Genomic DNA, 19,812 nt, shown 5'->3' with positions numbered 1-19,812 from the left:
TAAATTTAAAAAAAAAAAAGAACTGGTCTAACTTAACTAGATCCTCATTTGAAAACGGCTTTGAGTGAGGGACATCCCTAACATCACTTCCATAGACTTAAAGAAATTTTACATCTGCAAGATTTGCAATTCACTATATATCCATTATATTGATAGAAGTTTACCAGAATTTAATGCTGAATACTTAAATATTAAAACAACTTGTAATTTGAGGAGACTACAATCAGTCAGATAAAAAGTACCCTCCTGCCTTCTTCATTGCACTTAACTGTCCTTTGTATTGTCTGCATATTGTCTGCATAGTCCCCACTATACACTAATTACTGAAAATAAAGAAAATGGTCCATACTAGCAGTCATTCACATTGCAGGTGCACAAAATAAAAACCCTTGATTAGAGGCAGAAAGGACCCATACTACGGACCATTCTCAGAAGCCACCTGAGGGGATACAAAAGCCCACCTAGAAATGGGAGCTTAAAAAGGTCTGCAGAGTTTTGACAAGGGAACTGTGGTAGGACTAGCCTGGAAGTGTAAGAGTGGAATATTGCTCCTGAGTTTCTAAAGGTTAACTGTGATTATATCAGAAGTTGGCTTTGATTCCATGAAACGTCCAGGGCAAAGAGAGTAACTATAACCAGAGCCAAAGATGGCCATTCATTCAACAAATATTCCTTGAGTATCTACTATGTGCCACGTACAGGTCAAGCCACTGGGGATACAACAGTAAAAGAGACACTGTTACTGCCCTCAGGAAACTTAAATTACTGTGAGAAGAAAGACAATAAACCAATAAACAAAAATGTCCTATAATGGAGCACCATAAAGCAGTGGGATGGAGGTGGAGTACTTATATAAGGTAGTCAGAGAGGTAACACTTGAACAAAAATCCTAATGAAATGAGGGAGTCATGTGAAGCTCTGAGTGTTATTTCGAGTAGAAGAAAGACAAAATAGAAAGGCTCTATGAGGGAACAAGCATAGCTGTTCAAAGAAAAGCAGAAAAGTCAACACGGGTAGAGAAAAGTGAGTAAGACAGGAGTGGAAGGAGATCAAGTCAGAGAGATCTGCAGAGGCCAAGTCATGCAGGGCCTTAGAGATCAAGGCAAGGAACGAGGATTTCTTAACAATGTGATAGGAAGAAATTGCAGCATTTACTGACAGGAAAGTAACAAAGAAAGCAGGGGCGTGACAAGATCTGATATGTGTTTTTTAAAGTTTGGATTACTCTGGTGATCAGAGAAATAAACCTTCTTCTTTGACCTTACAGACTTAAATTATAAAGAAGCTATCCTTAAAATTCCTGCCATTAAGCCTTATTCTATACAGGAATCTGTTAGTGATTTTAAAAGCTTAAAGATAAAAAAACAAACTTTATATTACTGTCATAATATTCTCAAATCACAATAAAGAATTTTTCTACATTATTCTTCAAAAACAAAAAAAGGTAATTACTCCAACATTAATCTCAACCTAAACCTCACCTGTTCCAACTTTTAGAAGACATTGTTTATAAGATTCTTTTTTTCCTTCCACTGTAGAAAGGAGACAGTTGAAAAAAATGGATTCACGCCAAAAGCTAAAATGCTTCTATTGCCCCCTGGTGCCCATCTTAAAGAATGAAGACCTTCCCACATTAGTTTGGAAATAGTAATGAACACATTCACTGGATTTTGGAATAGAGCTTCTAGCATCCTCTGCTGACAGAATCTTGCTGGTGTAATTAAATTGCTCTGTTTTAAAGAACACTGATTTTCCTCTGAAGTTAAAATCATTAAGTTTCCTCACATTGTTTTTTAAAAACTTTTTTCTCCAGTCAGCTGCAATTAAATTAAAATTGGTCATTAATCAAATATTGGTAATGATGATGAAAACAACGTTAAAATCCAGCAATTTTGAGTACTCAGTATGTGTCAGTCCATATGTTAAGTGTTTACAGGCATCATCTCATTCCTCACATAGATCAACTCCTGAGAATAAAAGAGAGTTTTTGTCCACTTTTAATTCTTCAACCTTTGCCTATGCATGAGGGAAAGAGACTGACTGATACAGGTGGTTGGCAATGACCAAGGCCAAGAGATGAGAAGCCTCAGCCCAGAAGTCAGGGAAGCACAGTGGTGACCCAAATTGGACTCTCCACCACGGAACGTGCCAACCAGGGAGTCAGAGAAAGCTCATGGAAAACAGGTGCTCACAGCTAAAAAGTCACTGCTACATCTAGCCTTTAGTTACAGTCATAAAAATGCAACTTTCAGTTCTCTGTAGGAACGGGAAATGGGACAGCAAGGATAATGAAAATCCTCAATAATCCCAGAGTTTCCATTTGATTACGTTACAACCTTCTTTACCTTTAAAATAAAAATCAGAATTATGTACATATAATAGATATGGTTTAAAAAGCATTTTTCACCTCTTTCCTGACTCTATCCTCTTGAATTTTTGTTCACTTATTCAGTTCAAAGCAAAATAATAATATAAGTTCAAATACTCACTAAATACTTCTAATTACTTAACAGTTGGTATAGTTTGGCAAAGTTCAATTATGGTTTGCATACCATTTTCATTTGCATTCTATTTGAAAGAACAATTTTATTACCACTGTAGATGAGTAAAATGGAACAAAGGAAAAATGAGTGAAAAGCAAGCTTGTCATCAAAAAAAATTATAACAAACAACATTAACACTTCCAATCCAGTGACTTCAGCAGCAACACTAAAACAACTACTAACCAGCAACTAAAGTAAAATGCATATTAAAAAAATTAACCACAACCAGGAGCTATCCACATAGTTCTTAACGTAAAACAATCAGTATTGCTCTCTGGTAATTTTCCTTCCAATTCTAGTGCTATCAAGAGCTCATTTTTTAAAAGTTTGTGACTAGAAGAGGGCACAAAGAACTATTTGGGTGACAGGAATGTCCTGTATCTTGTTTAGGATGGTGGCTACACCTGGTGTATACAAAACTGTCAAAATTGTTCAAACTGAAACCTTAAGATCTGTGCACATTACTATATATAATTATACCTCAATCAAAACAATCACATTTTAAGCTTTGTGGGACTGTTTTCAGAAGAGAAAACTACAACTTTTTTTTTGCCTCATTTAAAAGGTAGGTTCATAAGCAATTATAGTCTATACGATTAAATTAACTAATCTCATTCAACTGTAGGGCAGTTCTTACAATTATTCAACTATTATGTAACTAAATTTTAAGCTTAGGACAAGGCATATATAATGGCTCTTACAAAGCAGGTGTCTCTTTGCATTTTCATGCTCACATGTTTTCTGTTCAGTCCTCTATCCCAACTTCCATTTTCCATGTAAAAACTAGGGATTTATATGTCAAAAATAGAAAACACTCTCAAATGTCATAAAATGAGGTTTTCAATTATAAAAACCAAACACATTCAATTCCAACTGACAAATATTTACTCTATGTACTACATTAAAGGCACTACACCAGAGGTTGCAAGTTTTTAAAAACTACTGTACTATTTATATACAAATCCCTGTACCTAAGGTCATCACAAAGGATTGCAAAGGAGAGGCACAGTAGTTAACACAAGAATACAAGTAATGATTTCACAGGAAAAATAGCTTAAGTTTGTTATACAAGGGAGAAAACAGGCCTGGGAAGTAGCACGTGCAGCTGGCATCTGGAGAGGCTGTTTGAAGGAAATCACGTTTGAAATGGTCTCCAAAGGCTAGACAGAATTTTAACAAGCAGAAACTGGAGGAATGGGAAGGAAGCATTACAGTTTGGATCAGTGTCCACTCAAAACTAACAGACTCTTTTGTCAGAGAGAATTAATGGGCAAAGAGGAATTGGTGAGGTCTAATACATTTACAAATCAGGCCTTCTCTATATTATCCTATTCTAATGAGAGATTAGACATGTCCTTAAAAAAAATCTTGAATTACTGATAGAGCCAGTGCTAAATGAGCAATGAATTATATGTCAGTTGTGGGAAATAATAAAAGAAAGTGGTGAGGAGGTAAAACTCTTTTTAAAAATAATGACAATCATAAATTCAATTGAGGGAAAATTGCTTATTTTGTTTACAGTTTTAACTTGCTTCACTGAAGAAGCACATTCTCCTAAAGTAAAAGCATTTAAAATGTACTTTCTTTGTTAAGATCTCTTACTGGGAATGCTTTTGTAAAGTTAAAAACAAAAATCCACTCCTATGCCTCCATTTTTTTATGAACGTTTCAAAGATCCTCTATAAAAACGAACTTGACATATATAGTCGAACTTGACTAAAATCTTAGCCAAGACTAGTTTTATGGAATCTCTCCTTAACAAAATGAACCATAAAGATTGCACCTCATTCCAGAAGAAATAAAAACAGTAGAATAACTAAATAGCAAGATGAAACAGACAGGAATTCAAATGAAATTCATACATGCTAATATAGTAACCAAATCCTAGGAGTTTAAAGATTGCATTAGTAAACATAAACTATGTCTTTTGAGACTTTGGAGAAAGGCAGCTAATATGTTCACAATGTGCAAAATGAAATCAAATAAATAGAGTATACATATGTATGTCATATCGATACAATATTAAAGGACTATTCAATATGCCTAAAAAGATTTAAAAAGTAAATAAATAATTTGCCATTACTATAAGTGAAAGTACCAAGCACTGAGTATAAATTCATACACACTACATAGTTGCTAGTTGGCTGCCCCCATCATCCATCCTTTGTAATGGAAGCATTGAATTTTAGCTAGAATCCTGGATCCCTAAAGTAAATATTGTATTTCTCATGTGACAGAAAGATATAAAGTTCAAAATGAGTTGCCTTCTTTATCCCTTCTGCCTTCCTGCTGACAAAACTGCAAAAATAATGGCTACAGCTAGAGCGTCCATGTTGAAGCCCACCCATTGATGATGGAAGAACAAAAAGACAGAAGCAGCTTAGATCTGTGATATGCTGGACCTGCAAAGTAGCCCTGGTCTATTTAATTCTTTATTTCATTTATGTAAGACAGGAAAAAAAAAAAAGACTTCTATCTGTTTAAGTCACTGTTATTTTCTGTCACCGGCAGCCAAATCAATAATGTACTAACTGATATATGGGTTCACCACTTAACAAAGGCTCAAAGCTCAATGCCACTGCCTTCCAAGTATGGGAGGCAGCACAGTAATGTTAAAAGCACAGACAGCCTGGGTTTGAACAGCAACTCTACCACTAAATAGTGAGATAAGTGAGTAAATGAATAAATTGGGCAAATTATTTAACCTCTGTGGGAAAAAATTTAATATTTACTGATTATTTAGTGGTTCTTACTTCTTTTTTGTACTGAAAAGCTTTATAGTGTTTATATTATATTTATATTCAGATGCATCTCTCACTAAGCTTACTTCTAATTTTTGTTGTTGTTCCTGTTGTAAAACAGGTATCTCTTTTTCAATTTTAACCCTTTAAACTAGACACTATTAAACTAGACACTATTAACCTGTTTTTTTTAGTTTTTTTTTTTTAAGTCTTTATTGAATTTGTTAGAATATTGCTTCTGTTTTACGTTTTGGTTTTTTGGCCGCAAGGCATGTGGCATCTTAGCTTCCCAACCAGGGATCGAACCCGCGCCCGCTGCATTGGAAGGTAAAGTCTTAACCACTGGACCGCCAGGGAAGTCTCTTATTAATCTGTTTTGATTAGCCCCTTTTTGTTGTTTGGTAGAGTCATATCAAATACATCAATATTCTCACTTCTTTTAATACTCTTGATTATTTCAGTTTGTTTAATTAGCAAAAATGTCTAGAATAATATAATAATGTGACAGTTACCATCTTTTATTTCTGATTTTAAAGGGAATACCTCCAGTGCTCCTTAATTATGTATAACGCTGACTGGTGGTATGAAACATGAATGAATCATTTAATACAATATTAAAGTTCCCTTTTAGTTTCATTTTTAAATGTTTTTATTAGGAATCATGTTAGTTTTTTTAATTCTCTTTTTGTTATATATTAAAATAGATGATCATAATGATAAATACCAGGCACCGTTCTAAGGGTTCTATATATATTCATTCACTTATTCAATCATCCACACAACTCGAGTTAGGTGTTTTGTTAGCCCTATTTTACAGAGGAGGAAAGAAAGACACAGAGAGGTTAAGTAATGCCCAAAGTCACACAGCTTGAAAGTGAAAGAGCTCCATCTGTCTTCCAAGTCCATTTCCTTAATCACTACTCTATATTGCCTCCCTATATCTATATTTTGTCTCTTTTTATTGCCTGGATTACCATCATAGTGGTCCAGTCAACAGCGGAAGCTGACAGATGACGTACATGGCTACTGATACTGAAGTGATACCAGATTAGACTAAGGTGGTAGTAATGGAGACAGAAATGGAGAGATCTGGTATAAACTTTGAAGACAGAGCTAGTAAGACTAGTTAATGAATTAGAGATTGGATATAGGGTAGGAAGGAAAGAAAGGAATCAATAATGGTGATGAGGTTTTGTGGCTTACCCATAGCAAATACAGAACTTTGTTTCCTGTGTGTTTTATATTCACTTTATTTATGTACCTTGGTTTTCCTTTTTTTCATTCATTCTTCCTAACTTCTGCTTTCTTATAGCATTTCACTTAATTAAATCCTTTTTGGAACAAGGTAAAACACACAAAAAGTAAGTGTACTCACCAGTACTTAAGACATTTTATATTCAATACTGTTCTGTTTGGGTTTTTTTCTCTGTCTGTCCTAGATTTTTGAATTAAGATCATAACTGCCTTATAACAGAGGACTGCTGTTTGTACTCCCATCATTTGTTTCTAATGACAGGCACAGTTTATGATCAATGTGGAAACTGGAAAAGAACAGAAAAGTATAGGGCATAAATAAGCATTATCCTCACTCCCATAATGCAGAAGTAAGCAATGGGAGGGATTTTTTCCATACCGATGCAATATTTAAAGTTTTGAAATCATACTGTCTATACAGTTTTATGCCCTTTCCTATTGCTATTGAAAACTCTTATTAAACATGTCTAATGACTACATAATGCTTTTATATGACTACACAACAATTTACTGGTCCTTCTTCCATTATTAGATATTTCTTTACATTATTTCTAATTATTTTAATATTTTAAATATGTCAGTTATTTTCAAACTTTTTTAGACATGGAAACTGTCAAGAGAAAGCTCTGAGCAAGCCTAACATAAAACAGAGCTGACCTTGTTGAGTGTAGGGGAGGGACCCAACCCTACCACAACTGCCCCCCAACAGCATTCCACGGAACACATTCTGAAAACCACTACTACATGCAGTACTATGATAAACATCTATGTGCATAAAGTTTTTTCCAAATTTCCTTAGGCTAGAATCCAAGAAGTGATATTACTAAGTTTAAAGGAAATGAACATTTTTAAGGCTCCTGATATTTAGTAATATAGTCTCAATAACTGACACAGCTATTGGCTCAATTCCTAGAATACCTACCTCTTCATAGCCCTTCACAAAATCTGACAATTATAATTTAATAGGTATAATTCAAGATAGGCATAAAAAGACATAAAAATGAGAGATTCAAAAGGCCAGGAACTTACCATCTCTCCCATGTCATCTTCAGAAGCAATTAAACACTAATGCTTTTCAGAGACATCAACCTTCACATATCATAAAAGAAACATTTTTCAAAAAATAAAAATCAAAATAAGTATTACTTCTAAGCTATCTGGGAGAAAGAATATTCTTGTATGTTTTATATGAAAACTTCAAAGTGGCTTCATTAGCACAGAGAAACAGGTCAGCAATTCCATATCCTTGTTTTTAGGAAACATTATTTTGTAAGCAATAGCCCATGTCCTTAGGCATCCATGAGGCATGATACAGATCATAACCTATGAAGGCACCCTAACTGAGTTAACCTATGACCCCAACTGTGACTATTTAAGTGAGCAGTCACAAGTGGTTTGGGAAGAGGTGCATCAGAATAACCTATGAAGCCTTTTGTTACAACACAAGATTGCAGGAGTTGAGGCAGGTTCACCCTAGTCCTACTTAATTGATCTCTGGATTACAGAACCTACAAATACATGTTTTTTAATTGTACCAAAGATGATTCTTATGTTCAGATTAAGAATCACTGGGTTATTAAAAATATTTTTCCATTAATTTCAATAATACTTGCTGAAATATTTAGCCACTCAAGTATGTAAATGTGGCTGCTTTCCTACCAAGTAGAATGTCTCTCTAAAAAGTCACAGTGCTTTGCAAGTTTCTGAGCAACAAAAAAAATCAGATTGTATTCAGGAATCCCCATGAGTCAAGCCCACTTGCTGTGGTAGTTTATTTTCCCTCATCTAGGGAATGAGTACCATTACTTGCAATATGACTTGTGTTATCAATAGTTTAATCTTGCAGCAGTGAGGAAAAGGGACTGAAGATCCTGGAGGCAAAGAGATAAGCTAAGTGACCACAGCAAAAGTTCAAGTGGGAAAGCAAATGCCTGAGTTTGATCTTAAATGCTGAATTTAGAATCTTGTGGGAGCTTAAATATGGACATGTTTCATGAGTGGTTAGAAAGCTGAATCTGAAGTTCAAATGAAATGAGGTATGCCTCCAGTTGCTCTGAGTGAATAGGAGTCATGAGTACAGGAAGATGTAAGAAACTCCACCCAGGCCAAATATGAAATGTTAAGGTACACAAGGACATACCCTCAGGGAATGCTTATGGTTGGAGAAATGTAAGGAAATATGAAGTAGTAAAAGAGGCTCTAGCGGAAATGTAAGCACCACCAGAGCAGGGATTTGTCTGCATTATTTTCTGCTGTATCCCTAACACCTGCAAAGTACCTGACTCATAAGATGTGCTCAATAAATATCTGCTGAAAAAACAGTCAAAGAGATAGGCAGCAAGCCAACAGTACAGAGAAATGGCAAGGGAAGAGTTTCAAGGAAGAAGAAGTCAATATTGTCCAATAATGCAGAGGTAGGTACAAAATGAGAACTGAGAAAGGGCCTTTGGATATTTGGATTTTGTCACTGGGGATCTCTATGAAATGGTAAGAGCAGAAACTGACAACAAAGATTTAAGGAGAAACTGTGTAGTGACAAAACAGAGGTGGCAAATATAAATACTGCTTTCGAGACATTAGCTGATAAAGAAAAAGAGGAAATTGGACAGTAGGTTGGAGGGGAAACTGACTTAAAGGAAGATTTCAGTATGTTTGCAAGCTTAGAGCCAAGAGCAAGTAGAAAGAAAAAGGCTAAAACAAAAGGAAACAAAAAATACAAAAGGTTGATGGTGATGAATCCAAGTATGAGCGAAAAAAGGAAAGGAAACCAAGGGCACCTACAAAATGGTTAAGCCTTAATAAGTAGACGGGGCAATTCTGACATATCCCAAACTGTAAAAATACAACTAGCATTCTGATATATAAAACAATCTCTTATAATTTTGCTTAGCATTACCTCAGACTGATTTCCTGAAGGAACTAAATTAAGTTTCTGAATCAACAAGCAAAGAATTACTAGGCCCTAAGTCCAACCAAACACAAAAACAAAATTCTTTCAAAGGCCAGAAACATTTGAAACTCAGTGTTGAAACACAGGCCCAACACTGTAATGCAAATAAAATGAATCATGCTACTTTGTCTAGATTCCACAATAACATTCATATTCAAGATAGTAATCAACAGATTTCCTTTGCCTATGATCCCTAATTCTACTACTGTTTGATCTAGAAGGCTGCCAATATCCCACTTACCAAATATAATAAAGTAGAAAAGTTTGTTCTCACTCAGACTTAAAAAACAGACTGATGTTGCCACTCATCTACTATCTAACCACAAAGTCTGAAAATCAAAGGCCTCCATTCAAGGCCAACATAATTTACCTGAATCTAGGAAGGCTACTGCAAAGCCACATTCACAATGTTTCCAAATTTCCAAGCTATCTGCTTCATCTATCACCTCTGCCCTAGTCTTGAAAATGCTGGTTGTGATATATGTTGGAAAGAAAAATAGAAGGAGAAATGGAGAGGAAATAAGGAATCTCCCACTCTTGTTTTCTCTCCAATCTAGTTTCAGAGTTAATCCATTAACAATGCTAACAAGTATTGCATTATCAATTAGTGCATACTTTAAAACTGAAGCTGTTACTGGCACAAATCACCAACAGACTTGTTTTGACCTGCCTGTTATTTAATTAGCATTTTCTGTTTACTATGTTTACAAGAGGAAAGGCACACCATAAAAAGACTTAAAGTTTTACTTCCAAAAAGAACCAGTACATAATCTTATAAAAAACCAGAAAGCAGTTATTCAGTCTCCTGATACACTTTAATTACAGCCATGATAAGATTTCAAATGGACTTCTGAGCCCCACACCCATGCATGTTTTTCCTTCTCTGCATAGCTGCACTTTGGGTTTACTCACCTATCAGTTCCAAGTCAAAGGTCCAATCTTCATTAACCCTCTATTCTAGAAAAGTTGATTTTCCCATCTTCCCAAATCTAATCTTGTACACTGTGCCTTTGTTCCGGCCATTCACTCTTCCTAGATAGGAGGTGGCCTCCACTTACCTCGCCCATCAAAATTTTACCCTCTACAAGGCTCATTCAAATTCCACCTCCTCCACAAAGTACAGGCATCCCCTCTTATCCCTGGTTTTTGCTTTCTGCAGTTTCAGTTACCCTTGGTATGAAAATATTAAATCAAAAGTTCCAGAAACAAATAATTCATAAGTTTTAAATTGTGTGCCTTTCTGAGTAACATGACAGAATCTCAAGCTATCCTGCTCCTTCCTGCCCAACAAGTAAAGCATCCCTTTGTATAGTGTATCCTGCCCAGCAGTCACTTAGTAGTCATCTGTCAAGATATCACAGTGTTTGTGTTCAAGTAATTCTTATTTTACTTAATAACGGCCCCAAAGCGCAAGAGTGATGCTGGCAATTTGAAAATGCCAAAAAGAAGCTATAAAGTGCTTCCTTTAAGTGAAAAGTTGAAAAGTTCTCAACTTGATAAGGAAAAAAATGGTATGCAGAGGTCCCTAGGATCTACAGTAAGAACAAATCTCCTATCTGTGAAATCATGAAGAAGCAAAAAGAAATTCATGCTAGTTTTGCTATCACACCTCAAACTGCAAAAAGTTATGACCACAGTGCATGATAAATGCTTAGTTAAGATCGAAAAGGCATTATACCTGTCCAATAATATATTTTGAGAGAGAGGGAAAGACCGCATTCACATTCAGGCATACCTTGTTTTATTGCTCTTTACTGCGTTTTTTACAAATTGAAGGTTTGTGGCAACCCTGCTTGGAGCAAGTCTATTGGCACAATTTTTCCCATGCATTTGCTCACTTCATGTCTCTGGGTCATGTTCTGGTAAATCTCAATATTTCAAACCCTCCACCAGCAAAATGATTACAACTCGCTGAAGGCTCAGATGATGGTTAACATTTTTTAGCGATAACATATTTTTAAATTAAGGTATGTACATTGTTTTCTTTTAGAGATAATGCTATATTGCACACTTAATGGAGTATAGAACAGTGTAAACGTAACTTTTATATGCACTGGGAAGACAAAAAATTCATGTGACTTGCTTTATTTCAACATTTGCTTCATTGTGGTGGTCTAGAACCCAACCAGCAATACCTCCAAGGTATGCCAGTAACTTTTACTACAGTATATCGTTATAATTGTTCTATTATAAGTTACTATTGTTAATCTCTTACTGTGCCTAATTTATAAATTAAACTTTATCACAGGTATATATGTATAGGAAAAACATAGTGTATATGTAAGGGTTGGTACCATCCACAGTTTCAGGCATCTACTGGGGTCTTGAAACATATCCCCCTGGATAAGGGGGGATTACTGTATTTCTTCTCTGGATCTGATCTCATCAGCCTCATCTTTCCACTTCCCCCTAGTAAGAAAAAACAGCTATGCACTAATCACATGACATTTCACCACACTATCATGTACTTGCACACATTTAGTTCCTCACTATAGCAACTTTTTTTCTCCTCACAACACCCTTCTTACTTCTATTCTCTCTTCCCCGGTACCTTGCCAGCATTGCAAACCTGCATTCATCAGCTCAGACAAAATACCACAGATTGGGTGGCTTAAAGATTAAAAATTTATTTTCTCACAGTTTTGGAGGCTAGAAGTCCATGACCAAGTGCCAGCAAATTTGGTTTCTGTTGCAGACTTTCTTCCTGGCTTATAAACAGCCAGCTTCTTGCTGTTATGTGCAGACCTAGCTCTCTGGCATCTCTCTTCTTATAAGGAGGCTAATCCTATATGGATCAGGACCCACCCTTATGACCTAACTTAACCTTGATTATTTCCAAAGAGGCTCATCTCCAAATACAGTCACACTGAAGGTTAGGACTTCAACATATGAATTTGGGGGGCACACAAACATTCATAACAAACAAACATAAGTCATTCTCACATATGATAGTTCAACCTAAATATTACCTACTCTATGAACTACCCAAAATAATTAAACACATCTTTTCCTTGTCCATCACACATTGTGGCCTAGACGTGTGGTTGCTGTTGTTTCTGATTACCCATGTATGCTTGAAAAGAAAATGTTGGATGAAGGTTCTATATATGTTCAATAGATAAAACTTGTGCATTTGTATTGCTAAAATCTATACTCTAATTGCCATCTTAACAATTCCTGAATTGTTTCTGAACAATTTTCCATTATCACTGTAGGTTTGTCCATTTCTCCTTATAATTCTGTCAATTTTTGCTTTGATTATATTGTGTTAAAATGCACACAGGTTAAGGACTATCAAATTTCCCTGGAGAATAAATTGTTTCTTTTACCATTAGCTAATGACACTCATTTTATCTTTACATTAATTTTATAATACTAATCGGTTATCTTTCAGTTAGCATTTTCCTGCTGTAGTCTCTTTTATTCCTTTTTCTTTCAACCTTTCTATGTCATTACATTTTAGATGTATCATTCATAAGTAGAATATGCCTGAATTTTTTAATCCAATCTGAGAATTTCTGTCTTTTAAGTAGCAAGTTTAGTCCATTTACATCTATTGTGAATAATGATATACAGCTGACCTTTGAACAACATGACTTTGAACTGCAGAGGTCCACTTATAAGCAGATTTTTTTTTTAATAGTAAATACTACAGTACTACATGATCCACAGTTGGTTGAATCTGAGGATGTGGAGCCTCAGATGTGGAGGAACCATGTAAATGGAGGGCTGACTGTAAATTATACTCGGATTTTTGACTGCTCAGAGAGTCGGTGCCCCTAATTCCTGCATTGTTCAAGGGTCAACTGTATTTGTATTCATGCTTACCATCTTATTTTGCGATCTCTATTTACCAAGATTTTCATTTACTTCTTTTTTCCCCTTTACTGTCTTTTTTTGGAATGATTGTGCTTTCTTCAATGGCATATCAAAAGCATTTCAGTGGTAGTATTGCAGACCAATATGGGGGTACATTTTCTTTAGAGAATTTAAAAACAAAAATAAAATCAACTAAAGATGAGACTACTTTTTATTATCACCAGGTGCTGGCAATTCTAAAATTGTCAGTTTAGAAATTTTTTTTTTTTTTGCTATGATTAGTGCTGAGTTTTGATAACACATACGTAAGCTTCAAATTAGCATATTTTTATTACTTATCTTTTAATAACCATTGCATTCTACACGAAGTTAGTTTGGCGCACTCCCAGTTATACTATCTGCACCACATACATGCACAAATATACTCAGCTACACACATGTTCAGGTAATATTTTTAATGGTTCAGAATCATTCAAGCTTACTTCAAGGGTGGTTTCATATCTCCAATCCCTGGTGTACTTCATGTTGTGCATTTAAACAGTAAGTTCAAAATAAACAATGATTGTAAAGTCAAAGAAACAAAAAGAGTCTTCCATTCTGCTATAATTTCAATGCCAGGAGAAAAAGACAAAAGATGGTAGACTAGGTCGGCAGAAGAATTCAAAATGGGAATGTTTAAACACCTCAATTGTTTTCATCAAAAACATTCTAAAGCAATGGATCATTTAATGACAACATCTGCCATTATTTAGCCATTTTCTCTGATTTTTCAGAGGAAACTTTAGAAGTTTTTACCAAATATATTAGAAAATGATGGATTTTCTGGAAGAAGAGATTTTAGTGAAAGTGTTTTAAGAACAGAGATGTTTAAAAGCCACTAGGACTGACATCAAAAGAAAAATGATATGGCCAACACTGCAGTTTCAGGAGTTTATTGTAAAACAAAATTTTTAATGAAACTGCCTGATTTATCCTTATGTTCCTCTTTTCCTAATTTTACATACACATGTGTGCATGAAAAGCTTTCTTTAATAAACTAGGAATAGACATAGAATGACAACTTTGGTATACTGTGTAGTAAATACAAATAAGCAAAGAATGCCCATTTTGATGAAGTCACTGATAGATCTGCAAAGGCTGTCAGCTTCTCTTCTGACCATTATTATTTGTTTCAACTCATAATTATGACTGAAAATAATCTGTCACATAGAGAAAGGTGGTATTAAAAAATGATCCATTCTAGGTACCAAAAATACAAAGTACATCAACGGTTTTCTTCATATGTTTTTCCTTTTACTATTTTGGAGGTTACACAATTTCTATTTTTTGGGCATTTACTCTTAAAATTGTAACTTGCAACTTGACTTAAGCTAATCTAAAATTAACTAACATCTCTAGCCTCCATCCAAATAATATGACTTCAAAATGACTGAACTGATTCCACTCTCCTATCTTCCACATTATTGTTCAAAATATTAGATCCACTTTATTTTTAAATCTTCCCAGATTTATTCATCATCAACATGACACTCAATGCTACATAAACTTAATAAAATGTTTATTAACTTTTTAACACATTGCTTCCTACTGTCCATTTATTGTTTTTGAGTTCTACTTCCTTATTCCTGAAATACATTCTTTAGAGTTCTTTCAACAAGGGGCTGTCAGTAGTAAACTCAGACTTTTTTTTTAAGTTGATCTCATTCATGAATAACTGTCTAGCAGGGAACTGATCTCTACACTACTCTAAAAGACACTACTCCACTGAATTCTTAAATTACTACTGAAATACTTACTTCCTCCTCTTCTGAATCATCATCATCATCATCATCATCATCATCTTCCACATCTTCACCAAGAGGTGGAGGTAAAGGACCGAGGATATCTTCCTCCATATGATTAACTGGTTCTTCTGCCATTTTAAGGGGTAAAGGGGGGCCAATTAACTCATCATCAGAAGATTCAGAACTCGTTTCACTTTCACTGCTGCTTGTATCCCTGAAAATACAGAAACAGAAACTCATTGCCTTTGCTGAAACAAAGAACGTACTCTGGAGATAATACTGATTCCTCAGGAAACCCTGACTCTCCTTTTAACAACTGAGTTTTTTAAATGTTTTTAAATTTGTAATTCAAACATTGAATGTGTGACTCAAATATTATTTCACCTAAAGAAAGTAAAAAACTTCTTTTATCTATCTTACCTAAATATAAAGTCAGAGACAAAAGCTCAGAGCAATTACATGTTAGAGGCCCATTAGATAATCCTCATTCATAAAGAGCCAGCAGAACAACTGGAATGTGGAAGAAAAACTACTAGATACTACACCATAAGAAAGAAAACTACTGAGATAACCAATGCTTCTATTCACTATATGTGAATACGATCACTGTCTGCCATAGGAGCAAATAAAGTCAGTCATGTAAGAAAGTTAATATTACTCTCAAAATGTTTCAGTATATTTTCTGAAATACAAATTATTTCTCAGTGCTAATTCAAGTTTGCTGAGTTGCTAAAATGTTAAACGTGTTGATAGCTTTCCTGAATTGTAAAGATACCTTACCCTAGGGAGTATCATATTGATTCTCAACTGTTTTTCTACCCAACACACCTGAGGACTATCACACACTCTCATTAAAGTCTTTATCAAACACCTCTATACCTTCCGAAGCCACCACCATCCACCATCCCTCTACCTCCCACCCCATCCCAAAAGGTTGAGAATTGCATTCCTAATTATATCAATTAATCTATCAAATATTTTCTAGGATTCAAAGTGTCACTGCCTTCTAATGAAGTATCTCTGGAATATAAGCTCAATGAAAGCAAAAATTTGTCTGTTATGTTCATTGCTGTGGCTCTAGCACCTAAATGATGCCTGACATAGGCAGTCGATAACTACTGAAGAAAAAAAAATGGGATTTTTCTTTTTATTTTCATCTAGGTTCAATATTAAAAGGAATACATACTCACATACATGTTATCCTTATACAAAGACAGGAGCTAGCAAACCTCCATAAAGAGAATTTCTCTTTTTTTCAACAGTTAAGCTCAAGGTGCTCCAGCCCCACAGGCCTTCTTCATAACTGAACACCTGAAGCTCGGTTCAGCCTGAGGGTCTTTGCACTTGCAGTTCCCTCTGCTAAAACACTTGTTACACGGTCTCTTTCTCATCATTCAGGTCTCCTCAAATGTCATCTCCTCAAAGAGGCCTTCAGACACACAGTCCTTTCTAAACTTTCAAACACACCCCCATCAGTCACCATTACCTTAATTACCTTACTTTGATGATCTTTATTATGTACATTGCTAAATTATATTGTTTGATTAGTTATTTAGTTGTTTGTAATCTGTTATCCATCCCCTCAAATGTCCCCACAGCAATATGAGCTGAGATCTCATCTGACTTGCTAAATGCTGTATCACCAATTTCTAAAGCAGTGCCTAACCCACAGCAGATGTTCAATAAATACTTGAATGACTGAATAAAATTGTATTAAAGTATTCATGCTCCCAAATTTTCTCTCTTGTGATCAGATCACAAATTTCTGACTGTACTGGTTACAAGTCACAGACTTCCTTAACGCAAAATTAAGGCCACAGAGAGCTCTAAACTGAAATGTTAATCCTTAGCACCCATGCTTTAACCCAGGTAACTAGTTCAAAAATAATCATTGAACTGGGAACTAAACAGAACCATATAGATTTCATGGCTGATTATGCAGGCCTAATACCCACATGAAACTTGATAGAATGTATCAGCTTCTAATTCTGCTTCTAGCTTTTTGCTGCTAATGTGCACAAGCCAAAAAAAATGAACCATTTTTAACATATTTTCAATATCCTGAAAAACAAAGTCCATGAAATTATGTCCAAAAATGTCCCTGACTGAAAACAGAATACATTCCATGTTTAAAATATGCCTTGGGCTTCCCTGGTGGCGCAGTGTTTAAGAATCCGCCGGCCAATGCAGGGCACACGGGTTCGAGCCCTGGTCTCGGAAGATCCCACATGCCGCGGAGCAACTAAGCCCACGAGCCACAACTACTGAGCCTGCGCGTCTGGAGCCTGTGCTCCGCAACGGGAGAGGCCGCGACAGTGAGAGGCCTGCGCACCGCGATGAAGAGTGGCCCCCACTCGCCGCAACTGGAGAAAGCCCTCGCACAGAAATGAAGACCCAACACAGCCAAAAATAAATAAATTAATTAATTTTAAAAAAAAATATGCCTTGATTCAATGTGGTACCCAAATATGAACCAGAGCCTGAGAAACTACATGTACTCGATGAGAAAACAGCTGAGTCAATCCTAACGTTTTCCTCAGCTGACTTTTTTTTCCAGCTGACTTTTTAAGTGAGATTTTAGCTAAGCATTAAATAATATGTATGGTTGTACAATTTCATTAAATTCATAGGCAAAATTCATTGTTTCTGGTACTACTTTCTTAAAAGGAAGTGCAAATGTCTAAATGAGTCCTACCTTATAAATCTGGACTATATCAGTATTTCTCTACTATCCTACAGCTATTTTTCATAGGATAAATGACGTATTTCTTCTCAGTACTTGATTTCTGAATGATAACTTACACCCATATAATATTTCTTTAAGCCAATAAGAAGGGTAGTTTTAGATTACTGTCTTTCTCTAAACCAAATTTTAACAGCGTTGTAGACGTTTTTTAAATTATCTGTATGCATTGTGAAACAGACTCTCAACATGCTACAAAGGAGAAAAACTAACATGAAACATATTTAAAATATATAGGACCAAATGAAATACAGCCAAGAGAGCAGAAGACCAATTCCAGAACTGAATTCAAATTATCATAATAAATAACATATATAATAAGTGTGCATTTTAAAAAAAACAGTGAAGAAAATGATCACCATATAATGAATGCTGAACATTCATAAAATAAAATAGAAAACTACTCTGGAATCACACCTTACGTTACACATTAGAATCACCAAGATGGGACTTCCCTGTGGCGTAGTGGTTAAGAATCTGCCTGCCAACGCAGGGGACACAGGTTCGAGCCCTGGTCCGGGAAGATCCCACAAGCCGTGGAGCAACTAAGCCCGTGCGCCACAACTACTGAGCCTGCGCTCTAGAGCCCACAAGCCACAACTACTGAAGCCCACGTGCCACAACTACTGAAGCCCGCCCGCCCTACAGCCCATGCTCCACAACAAGAGAAGCCACCGCAATAAGAAGCCCATGCACTGCAACAAAGAGTAGTCCCCACTCGCCACAACTAGAGAAAGCCCGCGCGCAGCAACAAAGACCCAATGCAGCCAAAAATAAATAAATAAATTTATAAAAAAAAAAAAAAAAAGAATCACCAAGATGGGTCAAAAATCAAACCAAAACAAAAAACAAAAACAAAAAAATTGGACCCCTACCTCACATCATATACATAATGAACTCAAAATGGATAAATAACCAAAATGTAAGAGCCAAAGCTATGTTTTTTAGAAGAAAGCAGGAGAAATCTTCATGACCTATAATTTGGCAATGGCTTCTTAGATATGACATGAAAAACATGATCAACAAAAAGAAAAAATAGGTAAGTTGGACTTCACCAAAATTAAAAGCTTTCATACATCAAAGGATATTATTAAGAAAGTAAAAAAACAATCTAAAGAATGAATAAAATATTTGCAAATCACACATCTGATGAGTTAATAATCAGAATGTATAAAGAATTCCTACAACTTAACAACAGAAATACAAACAACACAATTTTTAAATGGGCAAAGGACTTGAATATGCATTTCTCAAAAGAAGATATACAAATGATCAATAAGCATATCAAAAAATGCTCAACATCATTAGACATTAGGGAAATGAAAATAAAAACTACAAGGAGGGACTTTCTTGGTGGTCCAGTGGTTAAGAATCTGTCTTCCAATGCAGGGGACGTGGGTTCAATCCCTGGTCGGAGAACTAGGATCCCACATGCGGCAGGACAACTAAGCCCACGCACCACACCTAGAGAGCCCGCATGCCCCAACTACAGAGCCCATGTGCTCTGGAGCCTGCACGCCACAACTAGAGAGAAGCCCGCATGCTGCAACGAAAGGTCCCACAAGCGGCAACCAAGACCTGACACAGCCAAAAATAAATAAATATATTGAAAAAAAAAAAAAACTACAAGGAGATACCACTTCCCACCTACCAGGATGACTATAATAAAAACAAAACAAAACAAAAGGGAAAGTAACAAGTGATGGCAAGAACGTGGAGAAATTGGAACCCTCACACATTGCTGGTGGGAATGTAAAATGGCACAGCCATGGTGGAAAACAGCTTGGCAGTTTTTCAAAAAGTTAAACATAAAATTACCATACGACCCAGAAATTTTACTCATAGGCGTATACCCAAAAGAATTAAAATCAAAGCCTCAGATACTTGTATGCCAATGTTCACTGCACTCACAATACCCAAAAGATGGAAACCCAAGTGTTCATCAATGAAAGATGGGGAATTACTGCTTAATGGCTAA

The 19,812-nt window shown here is 35.7% G+C and overlaps 1 protein-coding gene across 2 annotated transcripts in view; it reads right to left on the bottom strand.

Moving 5' to 3' along the window:
• WDR70 (WD repeat domain 70) overlaps nt 1-19,812 on the bottom strand; it is a 307,909-nt gene that overhangs the window by 269,794 nt on the left and 18,303 nt on the right. For both annotated transcript variants that reach the window (XM_068535256.1, XM_068535255.1), the window contains exon 5: nt 15,104-15,305. In XM_068535256.1, the coding sequence (XP_068391357.1) occupies nt 15,104-15,305 (202 nt within the window). The remainder of the gene's footprint in view (nt 1-15,103; nt 15,306-19,812) is intronic.

The sequence above is a fragment of the Eschrichtius robustus genome, chromosome 2 (genome assembly GCF_028021215.1).
Source record: "Eschrichtius robustus isolate mEscRob2 chromosome 2, mEscRob2.pri, whole genome shotgun sequence".
Taxonomy (NCBI): domain Eukaryota; kingdom Metazoa; phylum Chordata; class Mammalia; order Artiodactyla; family Eschrichtiidae; genus Eschrichtius; species Eschrichtius robustus.
Note: the sequence above shows the minus strand (reverse complement) of the source record. Positions and strands in the feature narration are given on the sequence as shown.